Source organism: Terrapene carolina, unplaced genomic scaffold, assembly GCF_002925995.2.
Source record: "Terrapene carolina triunguis isolate 2854851 unplaced genomic scaffold, T_m_triunguis-2.0 Scaffold53, whole genome shotgun sequence".
NCBI lineage: Eukaryota > Metazoa > Chordata > Testudines > Emydidae > Terrapene > Terrapene triunguis.
Window position 1 is genome coordinate 11,756,219 of NW_020664404.1, and position 23,815 is coordinate 11,780,033.

The following is a 23,815-nucleotide window of genomic DNA, read 5'->3' on the forward strand; positions in this document are numbered from 1 at the left end:
AGGGGCCAACTATGACAGCAATTTATTTATTTATTTAATGTCACTCCACTAGACTGAAAGTACCTTCTCCTTCCATCAAAGACCTTCCAAAGGGTAATGATCTCTGTTCACTAATGCAGACGATGATGACTGCAGAAGAAATGCCTGTAAATGAAGTGGTCTAAAAGTTATTCCAAATTAATACACAGAGAAACTTGCATCTACCCAGTTTTTTAATGTACACAGATCCCTAGATGTACCTGGGACTTTATTGCAGAGTGCTGCGTAGATGTGCATACTGCTTTACATAATCATAAAAGAAAACACATCTCCCTCCCAGGATGCTTACAATTTAAGTCAAATAAACATTATGAACTAGACAAAATCAGGCACAAACCTGGACCATATAGTACTGGGAAGAAGATCCATCAACAGTCACCCTTCATTTCCCCAAGTGCTGGGTCAAATTACTGCCACTTGTCATCAGAACTTATTGCCTTACTTATCTGACCTTCCTCCGTGTATTAAATATTGGTAAATTGGCATAATACATTAGACTTTACTGCAGCTATGTCGATTAACAACATCTGAAAATCTGTTGTGACTGATCTAAATTAAAACCCATTTCCCACCTTTATCACAGAGCTCAGATAACTGATTATTTGTTTCCTGACTTTCTCTCCAAAGTCACAGATAAATTCCACAGGGGATGCTCTAGACGTGTTTCTGGAATCTATGTCAGTTTCAGACAGGCAAGTAACATGACATCTCCTGCTTGATGCCTATGTTTTTAGGTGATACTGGTGTTCCTACTGAGTATTGGATCCCTCATCATTTACTTTATCAACTGTGCCTTGTAAGTAGAATCTAGGCATTTATCCACAATGTTTATTGCTTCCTTATACATGGGAACAAGCTGTAGAAGCCCAAAATGATATATGTTCTTAAAGGGTGGTCTTGTGTCTACAAACACAGGCAAAAGGAGCCTAATAGAGTTGCATACCCAGCTCCTGTTGAATTTCAATGGGAGTTGGATGCCTAACTCCCTTAGGCTGATTTGGAAATGACAGCCTTATTTTAGGGAGGAAGTGGCCTTATAGTTAAAATCCAAAAATGGGACCCAGGAGTCCTGGGTTCAATTGTCAAGTCTGCCAAAGACTCCCTTTGTGGCCTTTGCTGAGTCACTTAGGGCCAGATTTTCAAATCAGTTCCCACCTAAGTAGGGTGACCAGATGTCCCGATTTTATAGGGACAGTCCCGATATTTTCCTCCCTATATAGGCACCTATTACCCCCCATTCCTGTCCTGATTTTTTACACTTGCTGTCTGGTCACCCTACACCTAAGTAAAGTGGCCAGATTCTCCAAAGTATGGTGCTCAGCATCCTGGAGCTCCCACCTGGGCTTCTGGAAATCACTTCTGATCATCTGACCTCGTTTCTGGGGACGGAGCATTTTTTAACCTCTGACCCTGAAACTCTCTCTGCCTTAGTTCCCTTGCTGAAAAACAGGGATAGTGATATTTCCCTGCCTCACAGGGTTGTTGTAAGAATAAATTTATTAACACCTGTGAACTGCTCAGATGCTAAGGTGAGAAGAGGGCGTATAAATAACTAGATAGATAATAGATTCTCTTATAGCAAACTCCAAATCAAGTTGGCTCCAATTAAGAGTTAAATGATCTTTTTTTTCCAACTGCTGGTGCAGCAAAGTCAATATCAAGCTGACAAAATCCAGCTGCTTCTCACATCATCCACAGCAATAAAGAAGATAGCTGATTAGTCTACTGATGATGCATCAGGCAGAATAGAATCCATCTAGTTTCTGCACAGCTGCATTTGATTGGAATTGCTAATAAGAGTGAATCCCATTTGTGTCCATAAAAATCAACAGATCTGATGTTGAGAAAGAAGGGACTATGTTTACATGCAGTTGCTGTTCTGAGGACAAGACAGTGTAGAAATGTAATTGTGTTCTTTGTGACATGCTCTGGTCTAAAAAGTCAGGTAGTGATAATATCCTCTTTGAGTTATCCCATTGAAACTGACCAATGAGAAGGTTATTGTTCTAAAGAAGACTCACACAACAGAGCTCTTGATGTTCCTGGGCAAAAGGGAAAGAAAATGGGCTATACTTTAAAATTAAATGTTTGTAATTATATTGTAGTTACACTGTAGTTACAATAACTAATTACCACTTATTCATGTCACCAGAAGTTAACTACATTACAGAATTACATTTTATCATCTCTTTGATTTCATACTTAATATGTGGATTTTTAGCTTTCAGGAACATTCATTATATTAAGTATCAGAGGGGTAGCCGTGTTAGTCTGAATCTGTAAAAAGCAACAGAGGGTCCTGTGGCACCTTTAAGACTAACAGAAGTATTGGGAGCATAAGCTTTCGTGGGTAAGAACCTCACTTCTTCAGATGCAAGAATTATACATTATATTGTATTTACACTATAATCACCCACTCAGTCATATAGTTAAACTTCCAGTTTTGCAAATTTAGTAATAATTAGAGGTGCAAGAAAGCATAACTAAAATGTAATTACACTGTAATTCCAGTATAAATACACTCACCGAATTATATAATGTAACCAGAAAAGGAAAACATCCCATGAACATTCTTCTGCTCAAATTTCCTTAAACTGAATTCTTTTTTCTTTTCCCCTCGTGGACCTAATTTTTTTCCAAACAATCTTAGGGCCGGATCTCCATGTGCTCAACACCCACAATTGAGGCCAGATTTTCAAAGGAGCTCAGCACTCAGTAGCTCACATTCTGACACTTATGGCCAGATTTTCAACAGAGCTCAGGACCCAATGTGTTGAACTCTTTTGAAAATCTGGCCTCTTATTTTGGTGCCCAAATGGGAGTTGAGGTCTTTTTGAAAATCTGACCTTTGTAAACAATTTGACAGAAATAAAATAACTAGACTGAGTAGGAAACCTACTGTGGCCTCCAGCAATCTTCACCCAAATACATATATCTTACAGGAAGTGCTCAGGGGTAAAAAATATATTAGTATGTAAAGCCTTGTGATCAATTTAATATGCCACAGCAGTGTTTCTTTTCTCAACACTTTATTTAGACTGCTGCACAACACTGGGAAAATAAAATAGAATGTTAAAACAAAATAAATAAAATATAAAAGCTTTGGAACAAACTGAAGTGAGTTCAAACAGCAAGGGTAAACCTCAGAAGCAGAATTATACATCAAGTGCAATCCAATATTGTGTTTAATCCCAAGACATCAGAAACCTGCCAAACAGTTAGGAGTAGCTACAGAGGGAAAAGAGTTTATTTTCAAGAAACAAACAAGTACTTAGTATACTTTCTCATGGAGAGAATAGGATATAAATAAGAGTAAGTTTTACACTGGTTGACCTATAAGGCCGGGTTAGCTGGCCAGATCTCTCCAGCTAAGAATGCCCCCAACATGGAAGAGTCTTCAGCTGGCGCACAGCCAGCTCCTAAGGCAGCCCTCACAGCCAACTCTGGCATAGGCGGCATGCCAGAGATAGCAGGTGTGAGAATCTAGTGCTCTCTCAGGGTGAAATCCTGGCCCCACTGAAGTCAATGGCAGCTTTCCCATTGACTTCAATGGGGCTATGATTTCATGCTTGGGGCATGTCTATACTGCATGTGAAGGTGTGATTGCATCATGCATAGGCATACCCCTGGCTAGCTTTAAGCTAGTTAGAGTGGGTAACAACTGGCAGTTCAGGCTTCAGTCCAGGCTAGCTGCCTAAATTCAAGTCTGCCGAGGAGCCAGGGTATGTACTTGGTTTGCTAGCCCACGCTGAAGCCTGTGCTTCCATGTCTTCACAACTCCTGTTATCTGCACTAGCTAGATTAAAGCTAGCACAGGTATGCCTACCCATGACACAGTCACACCTTTGCTTGCAATGTAGACATACCCTACAAATAAGTGTCTAATAAAATGCTATGGTAAATATATGAAAATTAAGATGTCCAATAGATTTGCCTGATTCAAAAAAACAATTTAATCTAACTCACTAATGTTAATGCAAACCTGATATTACTTTGCTTTCTCAGTGAGTTGGGATGTATAAAGTTTTAAATTGCTTGGTGTGTTCTTAACCTATGGTTTGGGAAAATTCCACAACCAAAATAAAAGCCAGATCAATGGCCATTGCAGGTTTCTGTATTGTCTATAATGGATGTTGGATCAGTACCTAAATGTGTAAATGGGACAATGACATCATGCAGGTACACACGCATTTCAACTTTGTTTGTGTTAGACTCTGCCAGTGCCTCTCTTACATGGTGGCACTACAGATGAGTATGGATTAGATTAGGGGACTCCAAATTTTGGGTCCCATTCCCAGCTCTGCCACTGATTTCATGTGTGAACTTGGGCAAATCACTTAACCCCCCTGTGTCTCATTTTGGTTCTGATCCAAAGCCCACTGAGGTGAATGGAAAGACTTATTGGCTTTAATATGCTTTGGATCAGGCTGTGAATCATCAAAAATATGGAGGAATAATCCCTAATTCATAGGCATCTTGCAAGAGTTTAATAAATTAGTTAGTCAAGCATTTGGAGATTCTTGCGTGAAAAGAGCAATGTCAATGCAAATGATGATGATTTTTCCTCCCTTAGCCCTGTAGAGCACTACTTCACAGACCACACCCTTTCTATAGATATGAGCTTCAATGCATTCTTCCTCTTCTATTTCGGATTACGGGTAAGGGCACTTTACAATCAAGCTGAGTTAAAATAATAAGTACTTGGAAATAATTTAACAGCATGGAGGAACATGAAAGGAATATTTCTCCTCTCACCACAATATGAAGCAGGAATTAACTCAACTGAAATCAATGGGATTACACCAGTATGGAACTGGCATGAGATCAGAATCATGTCTCAAATTCCAATATGTAAACGAGACTGGACATTTCTGATAGCAAGAGGGAATATGTCCTAATACCAGTCCAGGGGCATCATTACAAAGGGCTAGGTTTTGATATCCTTCATCACATAGTATGACATAGTATGTGACATTACTCCATACTAACCAAAATAGCGAAGTAAGGCATTATTTGCCATGAGCAAGGTTATCAGAATCTCTCCCCAGCGTTAACAACTATGGTGGAATGATGGTCTGACTGTTATGTTACTGTACTGGGTATCAGGATCTGGGTTCAATTCTTAACTTTGCCGCAGACTCCCGCAGTGAGCTTAGGCAAGTCATTTCACTGATCTGTAAGATGAGGATAAAAATACTTCCCTACCTCCACGTGTGTTGCAAACTAAGTGTCGTTAGAGTTTGTGAGGCTCAGGTACCATGGTGATGGGGAGGGGCCATATCAGTACTGAGATAGATGTATCCCCTTTGTGAACCATGTTGCTGCTAATTAGGAACATAGGATTTGCCATACTGGTTCCAACCATTGGTGGCAGTGAGCAAAACCTGATGTTTCAGAAAAAAGTGAATCATTTCTTAATGCGGTAGACTGACTGTTCATTAAAGAAACTTCCTTCCTGTCCTGACAGCAATGTCTGTGCTCTGAAGCATGAGATCTGATTGCCTTAGCTTAGCTTTTGTAGCCAAAGTACAAATCCCCGAATTGGGCCCCGCGCCTAAGAGGGCTCCGCGCCCAGCCAGAGCGCAGAAAGCCCCACAGCCCCATCCCCCGGCCAGAGCGCAGCAAGCCCCGCGGACCCGCTCCCGCAGCCGGAGCCCGGCAAGTCCCGCAGCCCCGCTTACCCCGGCCGGAGCGCGGCAATCCGAAGTGTCGCCGAAGACTCGGAGCGCCGGCCGGTGAGTGCAAGCCCCACGAGTCGGGCCCCTCACTTGCTAAAGCCGGCCCTGGGTACAAATGTTACCAAGGCTCATAAGAATTTTCTGTCTTTCTGTTTTTTAATCTCTTTTTTCCCTCAGCCTGATAAATTCTTAAACCCTTCTGCAGCTCCCACTGTGAACAATGTGTTCCTCGACCCTAATCCTCAAACCATCTAGTCAATTAGCTAGATTTCACCTCCATTCTCCCTTGCATGGAGTGGATCATAGTGTGCATTTGTTAAAATACCATTGACTGCACTGATGTGAAATGCCCTTAGTTTTTGGCATTAGAACGCTGGCAAAGTTTTTAGAAAATACGTTTTTCCTTATGACAGATTTGGGTAATGACGGCTGTGGGTTTTGCCAAACATTGGATTTTCTAGTTCAGTGTCATCGGCACTTAGATTCCATGAGGAAAAAAAAGATGGGTAACTAGATGTCAGTGGAGATAGGGAGTTCATCACTATGACTGTGAGATGATGGATCAAATCCTCCTGTTGTAATTCCATTCTCCACTGAAGTCAGTGCAGTTCAGCTATACTAGGGACAGGGCCGGCTCCAGGCACCAGCATTCCAAGCAGGTGCTTGGGGCAGCAATCTGCAAGGGGCGGCAGTCCGTGTGTTTTTGCCCCCCCAAGCAGGGCGCCGAATTGCCGCCGCACACGGCGGGGGCTGTCCGTGTGCCGTTCGGGCAGCACGTGCATTTCCACGGTGATGGCAATTCGGCAGCAGCTGCTATGTTCAGCTGCCCGCGGCGGCAATTCGGCGGCTTCTGTCTTCCGGCTGAAGACAGAAGCTGCTGACGAATTGCTGCCGCCGCGGAAACGCGCATGCCGCCCTAACGGCACATGGACTGCCCCCGCCGTGTGCGGTGGCAATTCGGCGCGCTGCTTGGGGCGGCAAAAACAGTAGAGCCGGCCCTGACTAGGGATTAAGTTGCTGCAAGCTGTCCAACTTTAAAACACTGGGAAACGTTCATTGGGTGCCCACAGGGTGGAGAGAGAGAGAGCGGAGCTAGCTGCATTCTGCAAAAGAAGCCTAATTTCTGCTCTGATGTGCTTCAGGCTCATACCGTCCTCATGCTCTTTGACTTTGCCTGTTTTCTGTAGTTCATGGCAGCAAACAACAAGCTGAGATTCTGGCTCGAGCTCAACTCTATCGTGGATTTCTTCACCATCCCTCCAATTTGTGTTGCCTTCTATTTAAAGAGGAACTGGCTTGGTAAGTTGGACTTGGAGATCTAGTTCCCCATTATTGTTATTTCACGTCTTGTTCCCAGGATTATTTTACTTCGCAGAGGTGAAGGTGTCTTCTTATCTTGACTTTTCTGCACTATGGAAACTGCTGTTGTGTGAGTGGGGGCAGAATAAGGCCCTAAGGGTAAAAGCAGCCCCTACCGTCTCCATGAAGAAAACTGGCAGAAGCCCTATGCACCACTTAAGTTCTGCTTCAGCCATGCTTATCTGTCTGTCTAGCTTTTAAAACCATGCCCATCCAGCATCTGAGCCTCTGGATGAGATGTTCCTCCCACGAGGCATTCAAATGGGAGAATACAGTGCTTCCACTATGGACTGACTTCCGTGCCCATTCTGTGGTGAAATCCTCAAGGCCTGGGCCTCATTTACGCCTCACAAAGGGCCTCACAATACATATTGGGTCAGTCCAATGGTCCAACTAGCCCAGTAACCTGTTGTCTGACGGTGGCCAATGCCAGGTGCTTCAGAGGGAATGAACAGAACAGAGTAATTTATTGAGTCCCCCTGTCGTCCAGTCCTGCCTTCATAGGGTTGCCAATCCTCCAGGATAGTCCTGGAGTCTCAAGGAATTAAAGATAAATCTTTAATTAATAAATTTGTTAGTCTGTATCTGCAAAAAGAACAGGAGTATTTGTGGCACCTTAGAGACTAACACAGCTGCTACTCTGAAATCTTTAATTAAAGATTATGTCATGTGATGAAACCTCCAGTAATATGTCCTACCACCAACTTTTGGGATTGAAGGTTTAGAGACACCCAGAGCATAGGGTTGCATCCCTAACCATCTTGACTAATAGCCATGGATGGACCTATCCTCCATGAACATATCTAATTCTTTTTTTAACCCAGATAAACTTTTGGCCTTCACAACATTCCCTGGCAATGAGTTCCACAGGTTGACTGTGCGTTGTGTGAATAAATACTTCATTTTGTTTGTTTCAAACCTGCTGCCTATTAATTTCATTAGGTGACCCCTAGTTTTTATGTTGGGTAAAGGGGTAAATAACACTTCCATATTCACTTTGTTTCACGCCATTCATGATTTTATAGGTCCTCTATCATATCCCCCCTCAGCTGTTTCTTTTCCAAGCTGAACAGTCCCAGTCTTTTTAACCTCTTCTCAAATGGAAGCTGTTCCATACCCTTAAATATTTTTGTTGCCCTTCTCTGTACCTTTTCCAATTCTAATATATCTTTTTTGAGATGGGATGACCAGAACTGCACGCAGCATTCAAGATGTGGATGTACTATGGATTTATAGATATGGGAACTTCAGTCCTTCTGTTTTTATCTGTAGCCAATGTCATATCAAACTTGGCTCCAGGACCATGTGCCTCTTGAGTTCAACTTAAGCCCTCAAGATAGGGCTTGTATTATACAAAAATATAAGTGTGCATGTGTGCTTACATACACACACACACACACACACACACACGGTCCTGTTGCTAGACATTGCTTTTCTCTGTCCTTTTCCTTGCTGTTTTCCTGCAGGTCTGCGGTTTTTGCGAGCACTCAGATTGTTAGAACTTCCCAAAATATTGCAGTTTCTCAAGATCACCAGGACGAGGTAAGTCAAAGTCTGGTCAAGTGATGTCTGCCATGTATCATTATCTCCTGGCTCCTGTATTTTGGCTGGCTTAGGAAATGGAGGAAGTGGGTGTAATACACTGCTGTACAATTCTGATCCAGGATTCCATGTGGATCTGTGTATTGCATCTGTCCTATGACCCTGAATCTGAACTGCGCAAACTATTCCATATCCAACTCTGTGGCTCTGGCTGATCTATTAAGAAGGAAGAAGGAAAATCAAAAATATTATGCCCAGTCGGAGGTCTCTTGCAAGAGGCAGATGGAGTCATGCAGGCGGTTGAAACTGTAACATAACTTATGCAATGTCTTTAATGAGGTTTTCCCCCTCCTATCCTCAGTAATTCAATCAAGCTGTCCAGATTGTTAGCTGCAGTTCTCAGCACCTGGCTCACAGCTGCAGGATTTATTCACTTGGTATGTACAGTTAGTTCCACATCCTTCCTGGATAACCATAAAACAGTGCTAAGGGATTTTCTCTTTGTACATTTTGCTGGGGGAATGTAGACGTTTACTAGGGAGAGATGGGACAGAAGTAGATATTGGTCTGAAAGACCACAGTAAGGGTCTGTCTATACTACAGAGGTTGGACCAGCATAGCTACAAAGCCGTATCTATGCCAGCATAACCCCATAGGGTAGACAGCCTACATCAGTGGAAGGGTAGGGACACCGCCTCCCCAAATGATGGTAGCAACGTTAATGGAATATAGGACAAACAGGGAAGCAGTTTCTTCTTAGCTGCACAGTGGCAAGCTGTGCCTTAGCAGGGGACAAGGGTGAGGTGGATTCAGAAATTAGTCACCCAAAGGAGTAGGGGACCTTTAGACATCAGCTCAAATCCCTAATGCAGATGTTTTGTACCTGAGCAAAGCAGAATTTACACCAATACAACTTGCTTGGGTGTGTTACCAGATTAATCTGCACTGGGGCAAGCCCCATTTTGCACTGCTGTCGCATGTCTGCATCAGGGGGTTACATGGGTAGCTATGTGGATGTAGCTACAACAGGGCACATTTCATTTATGTTCTTTCTGGCAAAGAGGTTCCCCAACCCTAGCTCACGGGGCAGATGAAAGTGAGGGACGTAAGCCCTATTATATATTTATATATTGGAACAGGGCAGCTGGCAACTCATCCAACTGGGATGTCAATGGCAAAGGATTATTATGACTCTTGCTAGGAAATAAGCAGCAGATCCTATAGCAACAAAAGTGCTTGTTTCATTCATGGGAAAATAGAGAGAGAGACAGCAGCAAGATTTGCCACTCAACCAAACCTTTCCAAGAAGCATTGACTCTTTCAGAATGGGCTGAAATGTATCCATGACACACTCATTAATTAGAGATGGACCTGAACCAAAATCTTGGATTCAAACCCTTTCCTACCCTTTTATAATTCTGGCAGGTGGAGAATAGTGGAGATCCTTGGGTCCACCATCAAAATTCCCAGTCCCTGAGCTATTTTGACTGTTTATACTTGACAATGGTGACCATGTCCACAGTTGGCTTTGGCGATGTTGTGACTAAAACGTCCTTGGGTCGTATTTTCATGATTTTCTTCATCATCGCTGGTTTGGTAAGAAACCATTATCTCCTTTCCACAAGTGGCCAGTTCTCTGGAGTTTAATGCAATGACAAGATGTTTAGTTGATTTGAATGCCAACACCAAAGCTCAGGGTTCAGCATTTCTACTGTGATAGACGTTGGCATGACTAGCAGTAGAGCAGGGAACTGCATTCACTTGCCTTTCTCGCCATACAAGAAGCAGGGGACATTCAATGAAATCCAAAGGTGTCAAATATAAAATGGCTAAAAATAAATATTTTTTTCTGAACAATGAACAATTAGTCGGTGGAACTTACTGCCACAAGGTATCATATATATCCATCCCTTTTTGAATCCTCCTAAGCTCATGGCCTTTATCTATTAACAAGGATACCCAGGATTTTAATAGCAAAAAAATTGCAAGCGTTTAATATATTAACCCTCATGCTTCAGGGCACAAGCTTTGACTAATCAGAGTTAGAAAAATATCTTATCTATTTATATGTCACTCATCACTGTTGCATCTGATCACCTCATAATCATTAATGAACTGAATCCTACAACAGCCCTATGAGGTAGGGGACTATTATCCCCATTTTAAAGTTGAAGAATTGAGGCATAATGGTAGATTAAGTGATTTGCTCAAGGTCACATAGGGAGGTTATGGGTGAGGTGGGACTAGAACACAGGTCATCTGACCCCTAGTTATATGCCTTATCTTCTAGATCATCTGTCCACCACTAGAGTAGGCATCTGGAGGGTGTATGTCTGTGTGGAGAAGCTGCCCCCTCTCATAACTGCCTACTGCAGGATTTCTTGTACTTCTCTTTGAAGCAGCTTGTATTGGCCAGTGTCAGAGCTAGGATACTGAGCTAGACTGATCCCTGAAACGAGCAAGAAAATTCCTGTATCGCACATGTACCCAATGGGCATTCCCCCAGTCTTTATGATGACTGTAGGACTATCAAGCCTTATTGTGAGCTTCTATAATGACTCACAATTTAGGGTCTGAAATTTAACATGGGTGGGTGAGATGGGGTGTTCACTCCACACCATGCCTGAAGGGGTTAACGTGGCTCAGAAGAGGACTAATTAACTTAGTAGGCTGCACCTAGGGGGAGACTTAGGCTTCCCTGACAAGCACTAATTGAAGATGGAGCCCATCTGGGCAGCAGTCGATGAGGGCTTGTATAAAACCAGGGGGCTTGTATAAAACCAGTCACTCTCTGGGCCTAGTGACAAGAGAAGGAGGAAACCCAGGGGGAGGAAAATCCCTGGGATTCTGACCCTGACAGAAAGGTTTACCCAGAGGGGTGGTGGAGAAGAAAGCTGCAGAAGGAGGGCCTGGGTCTCCTAGCCACTGGGGAAGTGCAACAGTCTTGAATCGGAAGACTGCCTGGAATGGCAGGTGGTCTGGTGAGACTTTGGCCAGATCACTGTACAGTTTTCCCTTTCCGGGGTAACAGAGAGCCAAGCCATGAAGTGGAAGCACTGCAGCTTCTAGAGAGCAAGAGGGGTCATGGCATGAGCGACCAAAGGAAATGGGTGTCAGAATGGACAGAGCTAATCCCCAGATACAGCCGCAAGGGGACGCAACGAGAAGTACCCTTGGACAATGGGAAAAGCAGAGATGTCTCTAAGCAGGATTGTATTTCTTGACACTCTAGGTCTTGTTTGCAAATTTTATCCCTGAAATTGTGGATATCGTTGGTGGCAATCAACAATACCGAGATTCGTATGAGGTAGTGAGAGGGAGAAAGTAAGTGTGATTATTTATATTGTCTTTGATCTAATCTGTAACCTAACTAGTAAGCTTCTCTTTGTTTTGCAGAGGAAATAAGGAGTGATATGAATCTTCACAAAATAACTTGAGCCAAAGTCTGAAACTTTCTATCTTTCCACCCATCCATCTTGGCCCTCATCACCAAAGTATCTGAGTGCACATCTAGTCGACAACAGCTCTCTTCAGGATGCGTTTTATTTCTAAGGATATGTCTATACATACAGCTGCACTGCTGCAGTGCGTTGGTGAAGACGCTCTATGATGAAGGGAGAGAGCTCTCCTGTTGGCATAAAAAACCCACCTCCGCAAGCGGAAGAAGCTACGTCGGTGGGAGAAGCTCTCCTGACACCATAGCACTGTGCCCACAAATGCTTATGTCAGTGTAACTTATGTCACTTGGGGGTGGTTTATTCACACCCCTGAGTGCCATAAGTTATGCCAATATAGGCTGTAGTGTAGAAATAGCTTAAGAAGAGAGGAAGTATAAATTACAGATAGACGAGTCCTATCATTTCAATTAGCCCATCCCTTTCAAACAAAGCAGGATTGTTCCCGTATATTCTTCAGTGCTTAGGCCATTCTATTTTTCAGTAAAACCGGTTGACATTTTTCAAATTTCAGCGAAAAATGTCATTGAAATTTTAAAATATCAACCAAAACGGGGAGGGGGTGGGGGGTTGTCAGTAGGTCAACATTTTTCAGAGTTTGAGTTTTTTTTATTTTTAATTAAAAAATAAAAGGAAATATGTCCGTTAATTTGCCTTGACCTGTTTGTCAACCAACTCTGTTTTTCACTGACTCAAGTGATGGAGCTCCCAGCATTTTCTTGGGGGAGTATCCCACTGTATTAAAGAAATCACTTGTAACATTTTCTCCCTGATATTCATTTTAAATTATTTTTGGCTTAATTTTACCTCATTACTCCTAGTTATACATTCATAGACTGAGAGATTTTAATGCTAAAAGGGACTAGTGTGATCATCTACTCCAACCTCCGGCATGGCATAGAATGTTACCCAGTAATCTTGTATCAAGTCCATAACCTGTGGTTGAACTAGATCATCTGTTTCCGAAAGACATCTCTTCTTGATTTAAAGGTTTGAATTGACGAGAGTCCACTATATCCTTTGGTAAATTGTTGCAATGATTAATTACCCTCACTGTTAAAAATGTGTATCTTATTTCCAGTTCAGAATTGTCAAGCTTCAACTTCCAGTTATTTGGATTTTGTTATGCCTTTGTCTACTTGACTAAAAAATCCTTTACTACCTGATATCTTGTCCCTGTGTAGGCACCTATAGACTCTGATTAAGTCACCTCTTAAACTTCTCTTCGGTATCCCCCAAACCCTTCCTAAATGAGTCCTTTTTCCCTTTAGTGTCTACACCATTTGAATACTTGTAAAGGGTTATATATCCCCCTTGTTTACAAAATAACCCTTCTAACCTACAGGATCATGATATATAGAATCACAATCACAACTACAGATACAAACAAAAAGGCTTCCACACAACTTGAGTTCCAACTTTGTTGCCATATTTACCCAGGACCACACTCTGTTTGGAACTCTGTATACAATGCCATGCTTATAATAAGCACTCTACAGGTTTCAAACATAACACAAAGTTCTCTGAATCTCTTTCTGTAGGTACATTGTTGTCTGCGGTGATATCACTCTAGAGAGTGTGACAGCTTTCTTAAGAAACTTCCTGGCCCAGGACACGGGAGATATTTGCACTGAGATTGTCTTTCTGGGAGAGTAAGTATTCCCACTAAACATTTCAAAGTCACTTCCTAAGCACAGTTGTTTGGGGGAGCTAGAGGATACTTTTCTTGCCTGGTGGCTTTGGGCAAGGGAAGTCACATTGTGTAACTAATTAATGGGAAATAAGAGCAGAGAGTCATGTGAGACCTTCCCACCTTGGGAAGCTTTATGATAAAATCTTCTCTGTGCTAAATGTTTAATGAGAATAAAAATGTTCTCCTTTTTGAGTGTATCTTGCATTTTGTACTCACTCTATATGACACTCTATGACCCACCCAAGGATCTCTTGGAGCTGTCTGGCAGAGAGCACAGGGGTAAATAAGGGTTACAGGGTCTGGTATCTACTTATTGTCAGAGAATATCATTGAATTTCTCTAGTGAAAGTCTATGTGACACTGCTCATCATAATCACAGAGACATGTTTGTATGGAAAATGTTAGGAGTTATGTATATACAATAAAATATGTTCTCTAGGTCTGTTAAGACAGGTCACCAAAAGGTGATACATATACTTCTGTCTGTCAGGGGGGAGGAGACATTTATCTCTCTCTGGCTGGCCATGTGCAAATTAAGTATTGCATGGTTCACAATGGACTCCCATTTACAGTCTGAGCAAAATGAGTGGGAGTGAGGAGGTGATTTTGACTCTGGAGCACTGATGGAACTGGCGCTGGGGTAATGCATGCAGTTCTGGCACCCACATTTTGCGGGGGATGTTGAAGAATTGGACAGGGTGTGGAAAAAAGCCACAAAAATTATTAGAGGACTGGAAAAAATACCTTACAGTGAAAGACTTAAAGAGCTCGATCTGTTTATCTTATCAAAAAGAAGATTGAGAGGTGATTAGATTAGTGTACATATATCTTCATTGGGAGCAAGTACAGTGTACTAAAGGGGTCTTTAATCTAGTGGAGAAAAGCATAATGAGAACCAGTAGTTGGAATTTAAAGCCAGACACATTCAAATTAGAAATGAGGCATAATTTTTTATAGTGAGGGTGATTAACCACTGGAACAAACTACTAAGGGAAGTGGTGGATTTTTCATCCCTTGTTTTCAAATCAAGACTGGATGCTTTTCTTGGCCTTAGCCAAACATAAATTATTGGGCTGAATACAGGGGTAATGGGGTGAAATTCTCTGGCTTGTGTTATACAGGATGATTTAGATGATCTCAACTTCCCTTCTGGTCTTAAAATCTATTATTCTGCGAGGGAAGGTTGGGTCCCGTCTCTTGTATTTGGAGTAATAGTAAATGAGAGTGTGGAAATGAGTTAGGAAAATAACTGAGTTTAAGGGAAGGACGTGACCTGAAGTGCACAGGGAGGAGAGAAACGGACCCATGGTTCCACCTGGATGCAGATTACAGGATCAGGGCTTTAGCAAGTCTTGCTTTCTGCTTCTCATGCAGTACCACCATGCTGCAAAGTGCGGCTGCACTCATTTTAGTGGAATAGTACTTCTTTAAATTCCATGCCACTTAGGCTGTATAAAACCTAAATTATGTGCCTTTGCTGATCTGCCAGTGTCCCACAACAGCACAAAACACATGAAATTTTTTTGGGGGGGAAAGGTCAAGAACATTGTTATTAGGGGCTGATCAGCCTTTTTCTTCTGTTCTGAATTTTTGATCATGTAGAACTCTTCCTAGTCTAGAGCTGGAAACTGTATTCAAATACTATTCTGCTTATACCACTTTCTTCCATGGCTCTGCACTGAACTATGAAGATCTGAAGAGAGTTGCGGTAAGACCCCTTTTTCCATCCACCATTTTCTTTCCAGGAGTCACAGTTTTGAAAATCCAGGCTCCAGCTGAGCTCAATCCAGCCAAATGGTTAGATTCTGCTACTACTAGCATTGATTAGAACCTTATTCAAGCACTCCCATGTATTTCAATGGAACAGTTTGCAGAGTAAGGTGCAACTCAGTGTGAAGAAGGATACAAGAATCTAATCCTAAATGTTTGAGTTTAATGGATTAAGACTTGGAAAGATGGAAAATGAAAATAAATGACAAAACTGAATTGGGACCAATAGGCCTTAAAATAAGCAAATAAAATGGTTCTAAGAAATGTAGCATTTATTGGAAAGTAGAGATTCTTGACAATAAGTCAGATAAACACAGGGGATTATTGTACTTCATGTGGAATCAAACTCTGAGTCTGCTTTTCTCTCCTGAGAAACAGATGGGATCTGCCGATGCTTGTCTGATCCTAGCAGACACTTGCTCTTCGGACCCTTATGTTGAAGACACTTCCAATATCATGAGGTAGGGTGAGATCCTCCAGCATTCTCTTTCTGTATCTGGGTGATGTTAGCACCTGCAAACACAATGAGCGGACACAGGCAGGAGCAGAATGTGTTTGCTGAGAAACCTGTGACAGGGTAAGCAGAACCCTTTTGTGTAAGAGGACCAAGGAGGCACACAGCTCTCTAACCTCCCAAACCCCACAGTGGACGATGTTTTTGCTCTCTCACCCTCATGAATACTGTTGCAGCTCTCAAGGGGACAGGTACCTTTATCCTGAGGAAACAGTCTCAGGTGGCCTCCCTTGGGCAGTGATTGCATTAGCTCTCACACACTAGGACTCTCACATACAAGTACTGACTAAGCCTAACCATGCTTAGAGTGCATGTAGATGCTGTATTATCTGGTGCTGGTGATTCAGTAGGTGTGTTGCTCCTCCTCAGAATCATTACAGAACTACTGTTCCGGCCCAAATTCCAAGCTAGATGATTATTTACGTTTTGTGTTTGTACAGCACCTAGCACAGTGGGGTCCTGGTCCAGGACTGGGGCTCCTCGGTGCTACTGCAATACAAATACATCATAGAATACTTGCTGCCTCCTGGAATCCCCCCCTGCAGCTCTCAATGGATACAGATCTGATCAGGGGTGCTGGAACTATGGGTGCTGGGGGTGTGGCAGCACCCGCTGGCTTCAAGCAGTTCTCATCATATACAGGGTTTGCAGTTTTGTTCAATGGCTTTCAGCACCCACCCCCCCGGGTATGATTGTTCCAATGCCACTGGGTATGGTTCTCCACTTCTTGTCTGATAACATTGTCTGGCACCCTTTCATTTCACACCAGAGGTGGCTGCATTTCAATGGGGAGTGAAGTGCTTCCCCCGCTATAGTTGAAATATCAATTTGTTGCATTTGTAAAACATCATTTGTGGGAGAGGCACAATGGGAAAGTACTATATGAATTATTCCTTTGCAGAATTCTAGATCTTTGTTTTCAGATAACAATTTTGCACACACAAAAATCAGAAACTGACTGTAGTTTCGCTGGAGGGTCCCCCGCAGTTGTCCCCACCCCTGTCCTGATTCATCCAAAGCAATGCGATCCAGCTCTGGATTTCATCATGTCCAACTGCTTCCACTCCTGTGGTCAGCTGCGACATCCCATATCCCTGGCAGGTCTCCATTCCCCTCTCGCTATGCTGTGCAGTAACCACTGTGGTGAGGCTTGAAACCTGAGGGCATTTTGCCCAGATAAGGCACATTAACCAACAGGTATATTTTTCACGCAGGGCGCTGTCTGTCAAGAATCACTATCCAGAGACAAGAGTCATTATAGAGATAATCCAGTCTCATAAAAAGGTAGCCCAGTAGCTTTGTCAGTCTAATCTTATTCCTTTAGTGCTGCTCATCATGGGTGAAAGACTGGCCCCACTGAAATCAGTGACTAAGTTCCTATTTCAGGTTTCAGAGTAGCAGCCGTGTTAGTCTCTAAGGTGCCACAAGCACTCCTGTTCTTTTTGCGGATACAGACTAACAAATTTATTAGAGCATAAGCTTTCGTGGGCTACAGCCCACTTCTTCGGATGCATACAGAGTGAAACATATAGAGGAGATATATATATACACACATACAGAGAGCATGAACAGGTGGGAGTTGTCTTACCAACTCTGAGAGGCCAATTAAGTAAGTGAAAAAAACTTTTGAAGTGATAATCAAGATAGCTCAGTACAGACAGTTTGATAAGAAGTGTGAGAATACTTACAAGGGGAGATAGAAAAACTTCAAAAACAGACTCCAACGAGAGACTGCTGAGCTGGAATTGATATGCAAACTAGATACGATCAACTCAGGATTGAATAAGGACTGGGAATGGCTGAGCCATTACAAACATTGAATCTGTTTTAAGATAGCCACCCGCAGGTCTGTCATTGAATGACCAGACAGGTTAAAGTGTTCTCCCACTGGTTTTTGAGTATTATGATTCCTGATGTCAGATTTGTGTCCATTAATTCTTTTGCATAGAGACTGTCCGGTTTGGCCAATGTACATGGCAGAGGGGCATTGCTGGCACATGATGGCATATATCACATTGGTAGATATGCAGGTGAACGAGCCCCTGATGGTATGTTTCACTCTATATGCATCCGAAGAAGTGGGCTGTAGCCCACGAAAGCTTATGCTCTAATAAATTTGTTAGTCTCTAAGGTGCCACAAGTACTCCTGTTCTTTTTAAGTTCCTATTGACTTCTATAAGACCAAGATTTCACCCCATAGATCTTCCTCCTTCCATTACTACCATATCAAGTGTGTCTGTTAATGTTACTAAATGATAATAACGGAATCTTCTTCTCTCGTGCACATTGTGGGCCATCAAAGGGGCATTGTTAGATTTTTTGTTTTAAAAATACATGTTTAGGGTGTAACTCTGCATTGTGTGCTGTCCCCATCAGACACGTTGCTCAGCTGGCAGAGATTTATTTTTGCTCTCCAGCAAAGCTTCAAGTATTCGTCATAGCAAGATATGGGGGATCCAACTAGAGGGACAGTTAGTCTGATCCACTATGGCAAGGTGTGGGATCCCTATCGGGCTAGATTTCAGAACGATAGGAGCTAGGCCAGGAATTTCAAAAATAGTGATTTTTTTTTTGGTGCCTCAGTGTTTTGGTGGCCAATGTGAGACCTCTTAAAGCTGCCTGATTTTCAGAAAGGGTTTAGCTCCTTTAAGGTTTTTCAGGGAGGGCACCTAAACCAAGTGGCACCCCAAATCTCTAGCCCCTTTTAAAAACTTTGGCCTAGAGCTGTTCACAATCTTCATGACTGGTTTTGTAAACATTTTTAGAATATTGTTATTTTGAAAATTTCAATAACTATTTTTTTCAAAATCAAAAAATGGAGACAGAAAAGGCAGTTTTTATTTTATAGGAACATCATGTACCTGCCTGTCTTGACCCTCACTTGTTTTCACTATCTTATCCTGAGACAGGTATACCTGGCAATCATCCCCAACTGGGACTGGAGGAGAGGAGACAGCATCATCTGTTTGGCTGAACTAAAACTAGGCTTCATAGCACAGAGTTGCTTGGTCCCAGGCTTGTCCACACTCCTAAGACGCCTGTTCATTAGGCAAAAGAGTACCAAGGTAAGCCCTTCACTTGTCCAAATAATGTGAATGACCACTGCAGGATCTTATCTGACAAGTGTGTCTCCCTCGTTTTAGTGGAAGCTGTGCCTGGGTATTTTCAGGCTCATCTTGCTCAAACTGGGACTTAATCTGGCAGGGGAGACTAGATAATCTAATAGGCTATTTTTATGTAACACTTGAATGTAGTACCACAGGTCTGCAATAATGCTTTACAGCATGGTTAAAGGTCTGGATCCTGATTCTCCTCTCAAGCCAGTGTAGCTTTGCTGACTTCAGTGGAATTACCCCTGATTTGAACTGACTGATGACGTAAATGAGGTGAGAGTCAGTCCCGGAGTAGCTTTTCCATCCTGTGTAGTTAATACCCTGCTTCTCACGGTGTAGGATCTCTCTGTGCACATTAATTTCCTGTCTTTGTTTTATTCTTACAGAGTTAGGCTATGTCTACGCCAGGGGTACTACAGCAGCACAGATTCAGCCCTGTAGCTATCCACTGTCGTGCTATAGTAAGGCTTCCTGCCATGATGGAAGGGGTTTTTCCATTGCTGTCGGTAATTCTCCTCTCCAAGTGAAGGCAACTAAGTTGATGGGCGTATTCTTCCTTTGATCTAGTTGTGTCTACACTGTGGGTTAGGATCAGTATAGCTATGGTGCTTAGGAGTGTGAATTTTTCATACCCCTGAGCACCATAGCTGTGTGTTTTAAGTGTTGACCAAAGGTTAGGGCTTGTATACACAGCCCTGCAGTTCAGACAACAGGGGAATGAAAAGCAGAGTGCACCAAAGTGCTCTAGTATAACTCCCCCGATTGCACACTTTGGGTGTGAACTAAAAGGTAAACAGGACTACATTAATGCGAAGTAGGAACCTTTTAGTTCGTGCCCGCAGCATCCACATGGGGGAGATACGGCACAGCACTTTGGTGCACACTGCAATTCATACCCCTGAAGTCTGAGCTGCCAGACAGTGTAGACATAACCTTAGATTCAGCCTTTACACAGAGGGACAGAACAAGGCCACTGAACCACTTAAGCCCCAATTAAATTATATTTGGAGGGTGTAAGTGTGCACAGGACTTATTCACTCTTTTGCAGAAGGCCAGTACCTACTAATATACTCTCCTGATCTGTCCCTATTAAAGAAGAAAAATTAACAAGTTATTAACTTTTCAGTACACAAAATTGCTCGCAATTCTTACAGCCAATGCTGGAAGATGTAATAAAAAGAAATAATTGTCAGGCATTAAGTTATTTAGAGAAGCCTGATGTTTCCTCGTGCTGCAATGGATATGTTTTTACTATCACCTAGTGGCCGTTTGAGATGCCTTCCATAAGTGGCTTCTATGCTAATTGAATTTTCCTCTATTCTAGATTAGAACAGTGGCAAGAGAATTATACCATTTCTGACTTCTGATACTTTTCATTCACAGGTTTTGCTTATACTGATTAAGTGAATGGAATATGAAATAAATATAGGTCTGGTTCATATACAAAAGTTGTACCTAAAACTTGTTGGAAGATTTTTGACTAAACATTTTCATCAAAATATGCTGTGTCATCAAAGCCAAAATGTTTTGAAAAAATTTATTGATTTTTGACAGTTTTGATGGGAAGGTTTCTAATGTGCAGGGTTCTCTGCTGACCAGAGAAAAAGAGAGACCCACATTGAAAACCTGATGCTTTGCATTGGAAAACAGATGTTTTGACACAATTCAATTTCACAAAAAGTTGAGAAGGTTTTCGTTTTGTTACAAAGTGGAACAAAAACAAATTCTGAAATCTCACGTTGAAAAACAGAATTGTCGTCCTGTGGCCTGCTTTAGTTCTTCAACTTTAATTATCCCAGTATAGTTAAATAGATACAACACCTCTAGCAGGGATGCTGTTGTATTGGTATAAATGTTTCCTTAGGTATGCTGGTATAAGCACTGTTTTTTTATTTGCTTATATCTGGCATGAATAAATACAGATTTACAGGTCCTAGCATTCAAATTTATCACCTTATATGACAAGGATAAATCATGCATGCACATTGCACATCAAAGTTGTGAAATGGGTTACAAATGCAATAAAAAATAAGGGATTCAAAAGATTAATAAATGGAAGGGGTGGGGCGCCGAAGACGCTCCTCGCCTGGGGCACTGTTTGGTATAGGGCTGGCCCCATACTGAGCCACTTCAGCTCCTGCTTTCTTCGGTGGAATTTTTGGTGCTCCGCACTTCTCAAAACCAGGCCCAAGGTTTCTCTAATCGAGCATCCCAGAACAGAAGCACCCACAGTTAGTAGCCACTCTTAAAAATCTGGAGTCTACATAAAATAAATTGTTTTAGTGTGCAGCAACATGGACTGTACATAAGCTAGTAAGTCAAGTGCATGGCGCCTGGATGTAATACAGGTATCTTTTCTACTAGTCACCTTTTTAAAAAATTATTTTTGCCTTTTCCTTCCACGAAAAAATCGTATATGTGATTTTTCAAGTGACAATGGAATTCAGGTTAGATATAAGGAAGCGGTCCATTATCAAACAGTAATTATGGCCATGGAATAAATTGCCCAAGATATTAGTTAACTATTATTAACTGTTCAAGCTGGTTAGGAAATTTTCTTTCCTGCAAAATTTTTAGTTTCCGATCAAAATTTCTGTTTTTCTGGTTGCCAGAAAAACAAAAACAAAATTAAAAAAAAACTTTTTTTTATTTTGTTCTAGGCAACCCTGAAAGTCTTTGACAATCGGCATTTTTTGCCAAATTTTCCATTTTGTCAACAAAGCCATTTTCCATTTAAAAACAAAAAACAAAACCTTTTCATCAGAGAATTTTCAAACAGCTTCATTAATTGTTTTTCTTGGCAGGCACTAAGATACCACGGTGATGAGTGGCAGTATAAAACACTAAGGACTTCTTTGCACTAGAAAATTTTGTTATTTTAACTATACTGGTATAGTTAAAGCAGCATCGCCTGTAGGATGGACACAGTTATACTGGTTTAAAGAGCCTATACTGGTATTGCTTATTCCAATTGAGGAACCAAAATAAGCAATAATGATATAAAGCATCTTTATAGCAGTATAATTGCCTCTACACTATGGCTTTTATCAGTATAACTATGCCACCAAAAAAAAAAAACCTAACCAACATACTTACATCACTAAAACTCTTAAGAGAAGACCAGCCCTACAATAGATAGGTAAACGGAGTAATTGTTATTGCAAAGTAAAGGAATTTTTGCTCAAAATTATCAGACTCTGGAACTTCTTTGTATATTTTCGTCATTGTGTGACTTTCTCCATTTTTAGTCCTGCTAAACAACCAGCCTCAATTCATGTATGAGTGTGAAGCGTTCAGATCACTTATGGTTTAACTTGGCCCATTATTCTAAGTGCTGCTCATGTGGCTGCTGCAGTAGCCAGTGGGTGTCACTGAATTCTAGTAACTGTCAGGGTTGCCGCACTAATATATAATTGTGTCCAGAGGCAGCCCAGTATTACACCGCCTCTTTCGCAAAACAACATTTGCGCCATGGTTATTTGTTTTAGATGAAGAGAAAAGGCCTGCGGCACAGGAACGTTTTTGACGGCAATGACTACAAAGTGATGACTCATTGGCTCTCCAATGATTTTGTGGACATGACTTTTCCAGACGTTTGCCGGTAGGTAGAACAGAGTTCACTGTTACTTCCCTGCTTCCCTTTTGAAAGTCAATCCAGAATAAGGTAGGGTGTAAATTTAAAGTGAATTAACTATTCCTGATTAACTTCATGTGTTGGAAGCTCTTATTCCGGGAACATCACCCATGGAATTAATTAGGAATAGCTATTCTGGAATAATTCTGTGTGTAGATGAGCTATTAGGGCCTTTATTTGATTTCACTTAATTCACTTCCAAAGTGAATTAAGATGAGCTGAATAAGGACACTCTAAGGGCAGGTCTTCACTACAGGGGGGGGTTGATTTAAGATACGCAAATTCAGCTACGCGAATAGCGTAGCTGAATTTGACGTATCGCAGCCGACTTACCGCGCTGTAAGGACGGCAGCAAAATCAACCTCTGCGGCTTCCCGTCAACGGCGCTTACTCCCACCTCCGCTGGTGGAGTAAGAGCGTCGATTCGGGGATCGATTGTCGCGTCCCGACGAGATGCGATAATTCGATCCCCGAGAGGTCGATTTCTACCCGCCGATTCAGGCGGGTAGTGTAGACCTAGCCTCATTCTGAATAAAAGTGTTCACACAGGGACTTAATGCAGTTTAACCAATCCACTTCAGGCCTGTTTCCTTTCCCCAGGCTCTGCTTTGTGAAGCTGGACCTTGTGCTGCTCGCAATTGAATTCAGATCTGGCGTTCATGAAAACAGGTGACTAGCGAAGCTGCTGATCTATTTCTTTTAACAAGAACTTGTCTATGTAGTAACCATTCACAGCCCCCTTTGGATGAAATTTGTCCCTGGGCAGACAGCTAGCACAAGGTCTTTGCATAACATACACCCCACTTCAGCCCTATTTTGAAGACATATGTGAGATTAGTCTTTGGGCTGGTCAAATGCAAAGGGATGAATTTCACCCCATATGATTAGTTTCCTCTTCACCTCCAGGATGATCAGCAGAAGCGGCAAATGAACTTCTGTTTTCATTGTCCACTCCTGTACTGAAGTGACTGCCCGTCAGGGCCGGCTCTAGGTTTTTTGCCGCCCCAAGCAAAAAAAA

At 42.1% G+C, this 23,815-nt stretch overlaps 1 protein-coding gene across 1 annotated transcript in view; it reads left to right on the forward strand.

Moving 5' to 3' along the window:
• Window positions 1-23,815, forward strand: part of KCNU1 (potassium calcium-activated channel subfamily U member 1) — an 85,519-nt gene that overhangs the window by 402 nt on the left and 61,302 nt on the right. Inside the window, exons 2-15 of the mRNA XM_026657240.1 lie at window positions 774-835; window positions 4,613-4,697; window positions 6,905-7,016; window positions 8,543-8,618; window positions 8,980-9,055; window positions 10,044-10,214; window positions 11,851-11,942; window positions 13,615-13,725; window positions 15,369-15,474; window positions 15,915-15,997; window positions 17,265-17,334; window positions 18,960-19,115; window positions 22,652-22,764; window positions 23,398-23,466. Of these exons, the coding sequence (XP_026513025.1) occupies window positions 774-835; window positions 4,613-4,697; window positions 6,905-7,016; window positions 8,543-8,618; window positions 8,980-9,055; window positions 10,044-10,214; window positions 11,851-11,942; window positions 13,615-13,725; window positions 15,369-15,474; window positions 15,915-15,997; window positions 17,265-17,334; window positions 18,960-19,115; window positions 22,652-22,764; window positions 23,398-23,466 (1,382 nt within the window). The remainder of the gene's footprint in view (window positions 1-773; window positions 836-4,612; window positions 4,698-6,904; window positions 7,017-8,542; window positions 8,619-8,979; window positions 9,056-10,043; window positions 10,215-11,850; window positions 11,943-13,614; window positions 13,726-15,368; window positions 15,475-15,914; window positions 15,998-17,264; window positions 17,335-18,959; window positions 19,116-22,651; window positions 22,765-23,397; window positions 23,467-23,815) is intronic.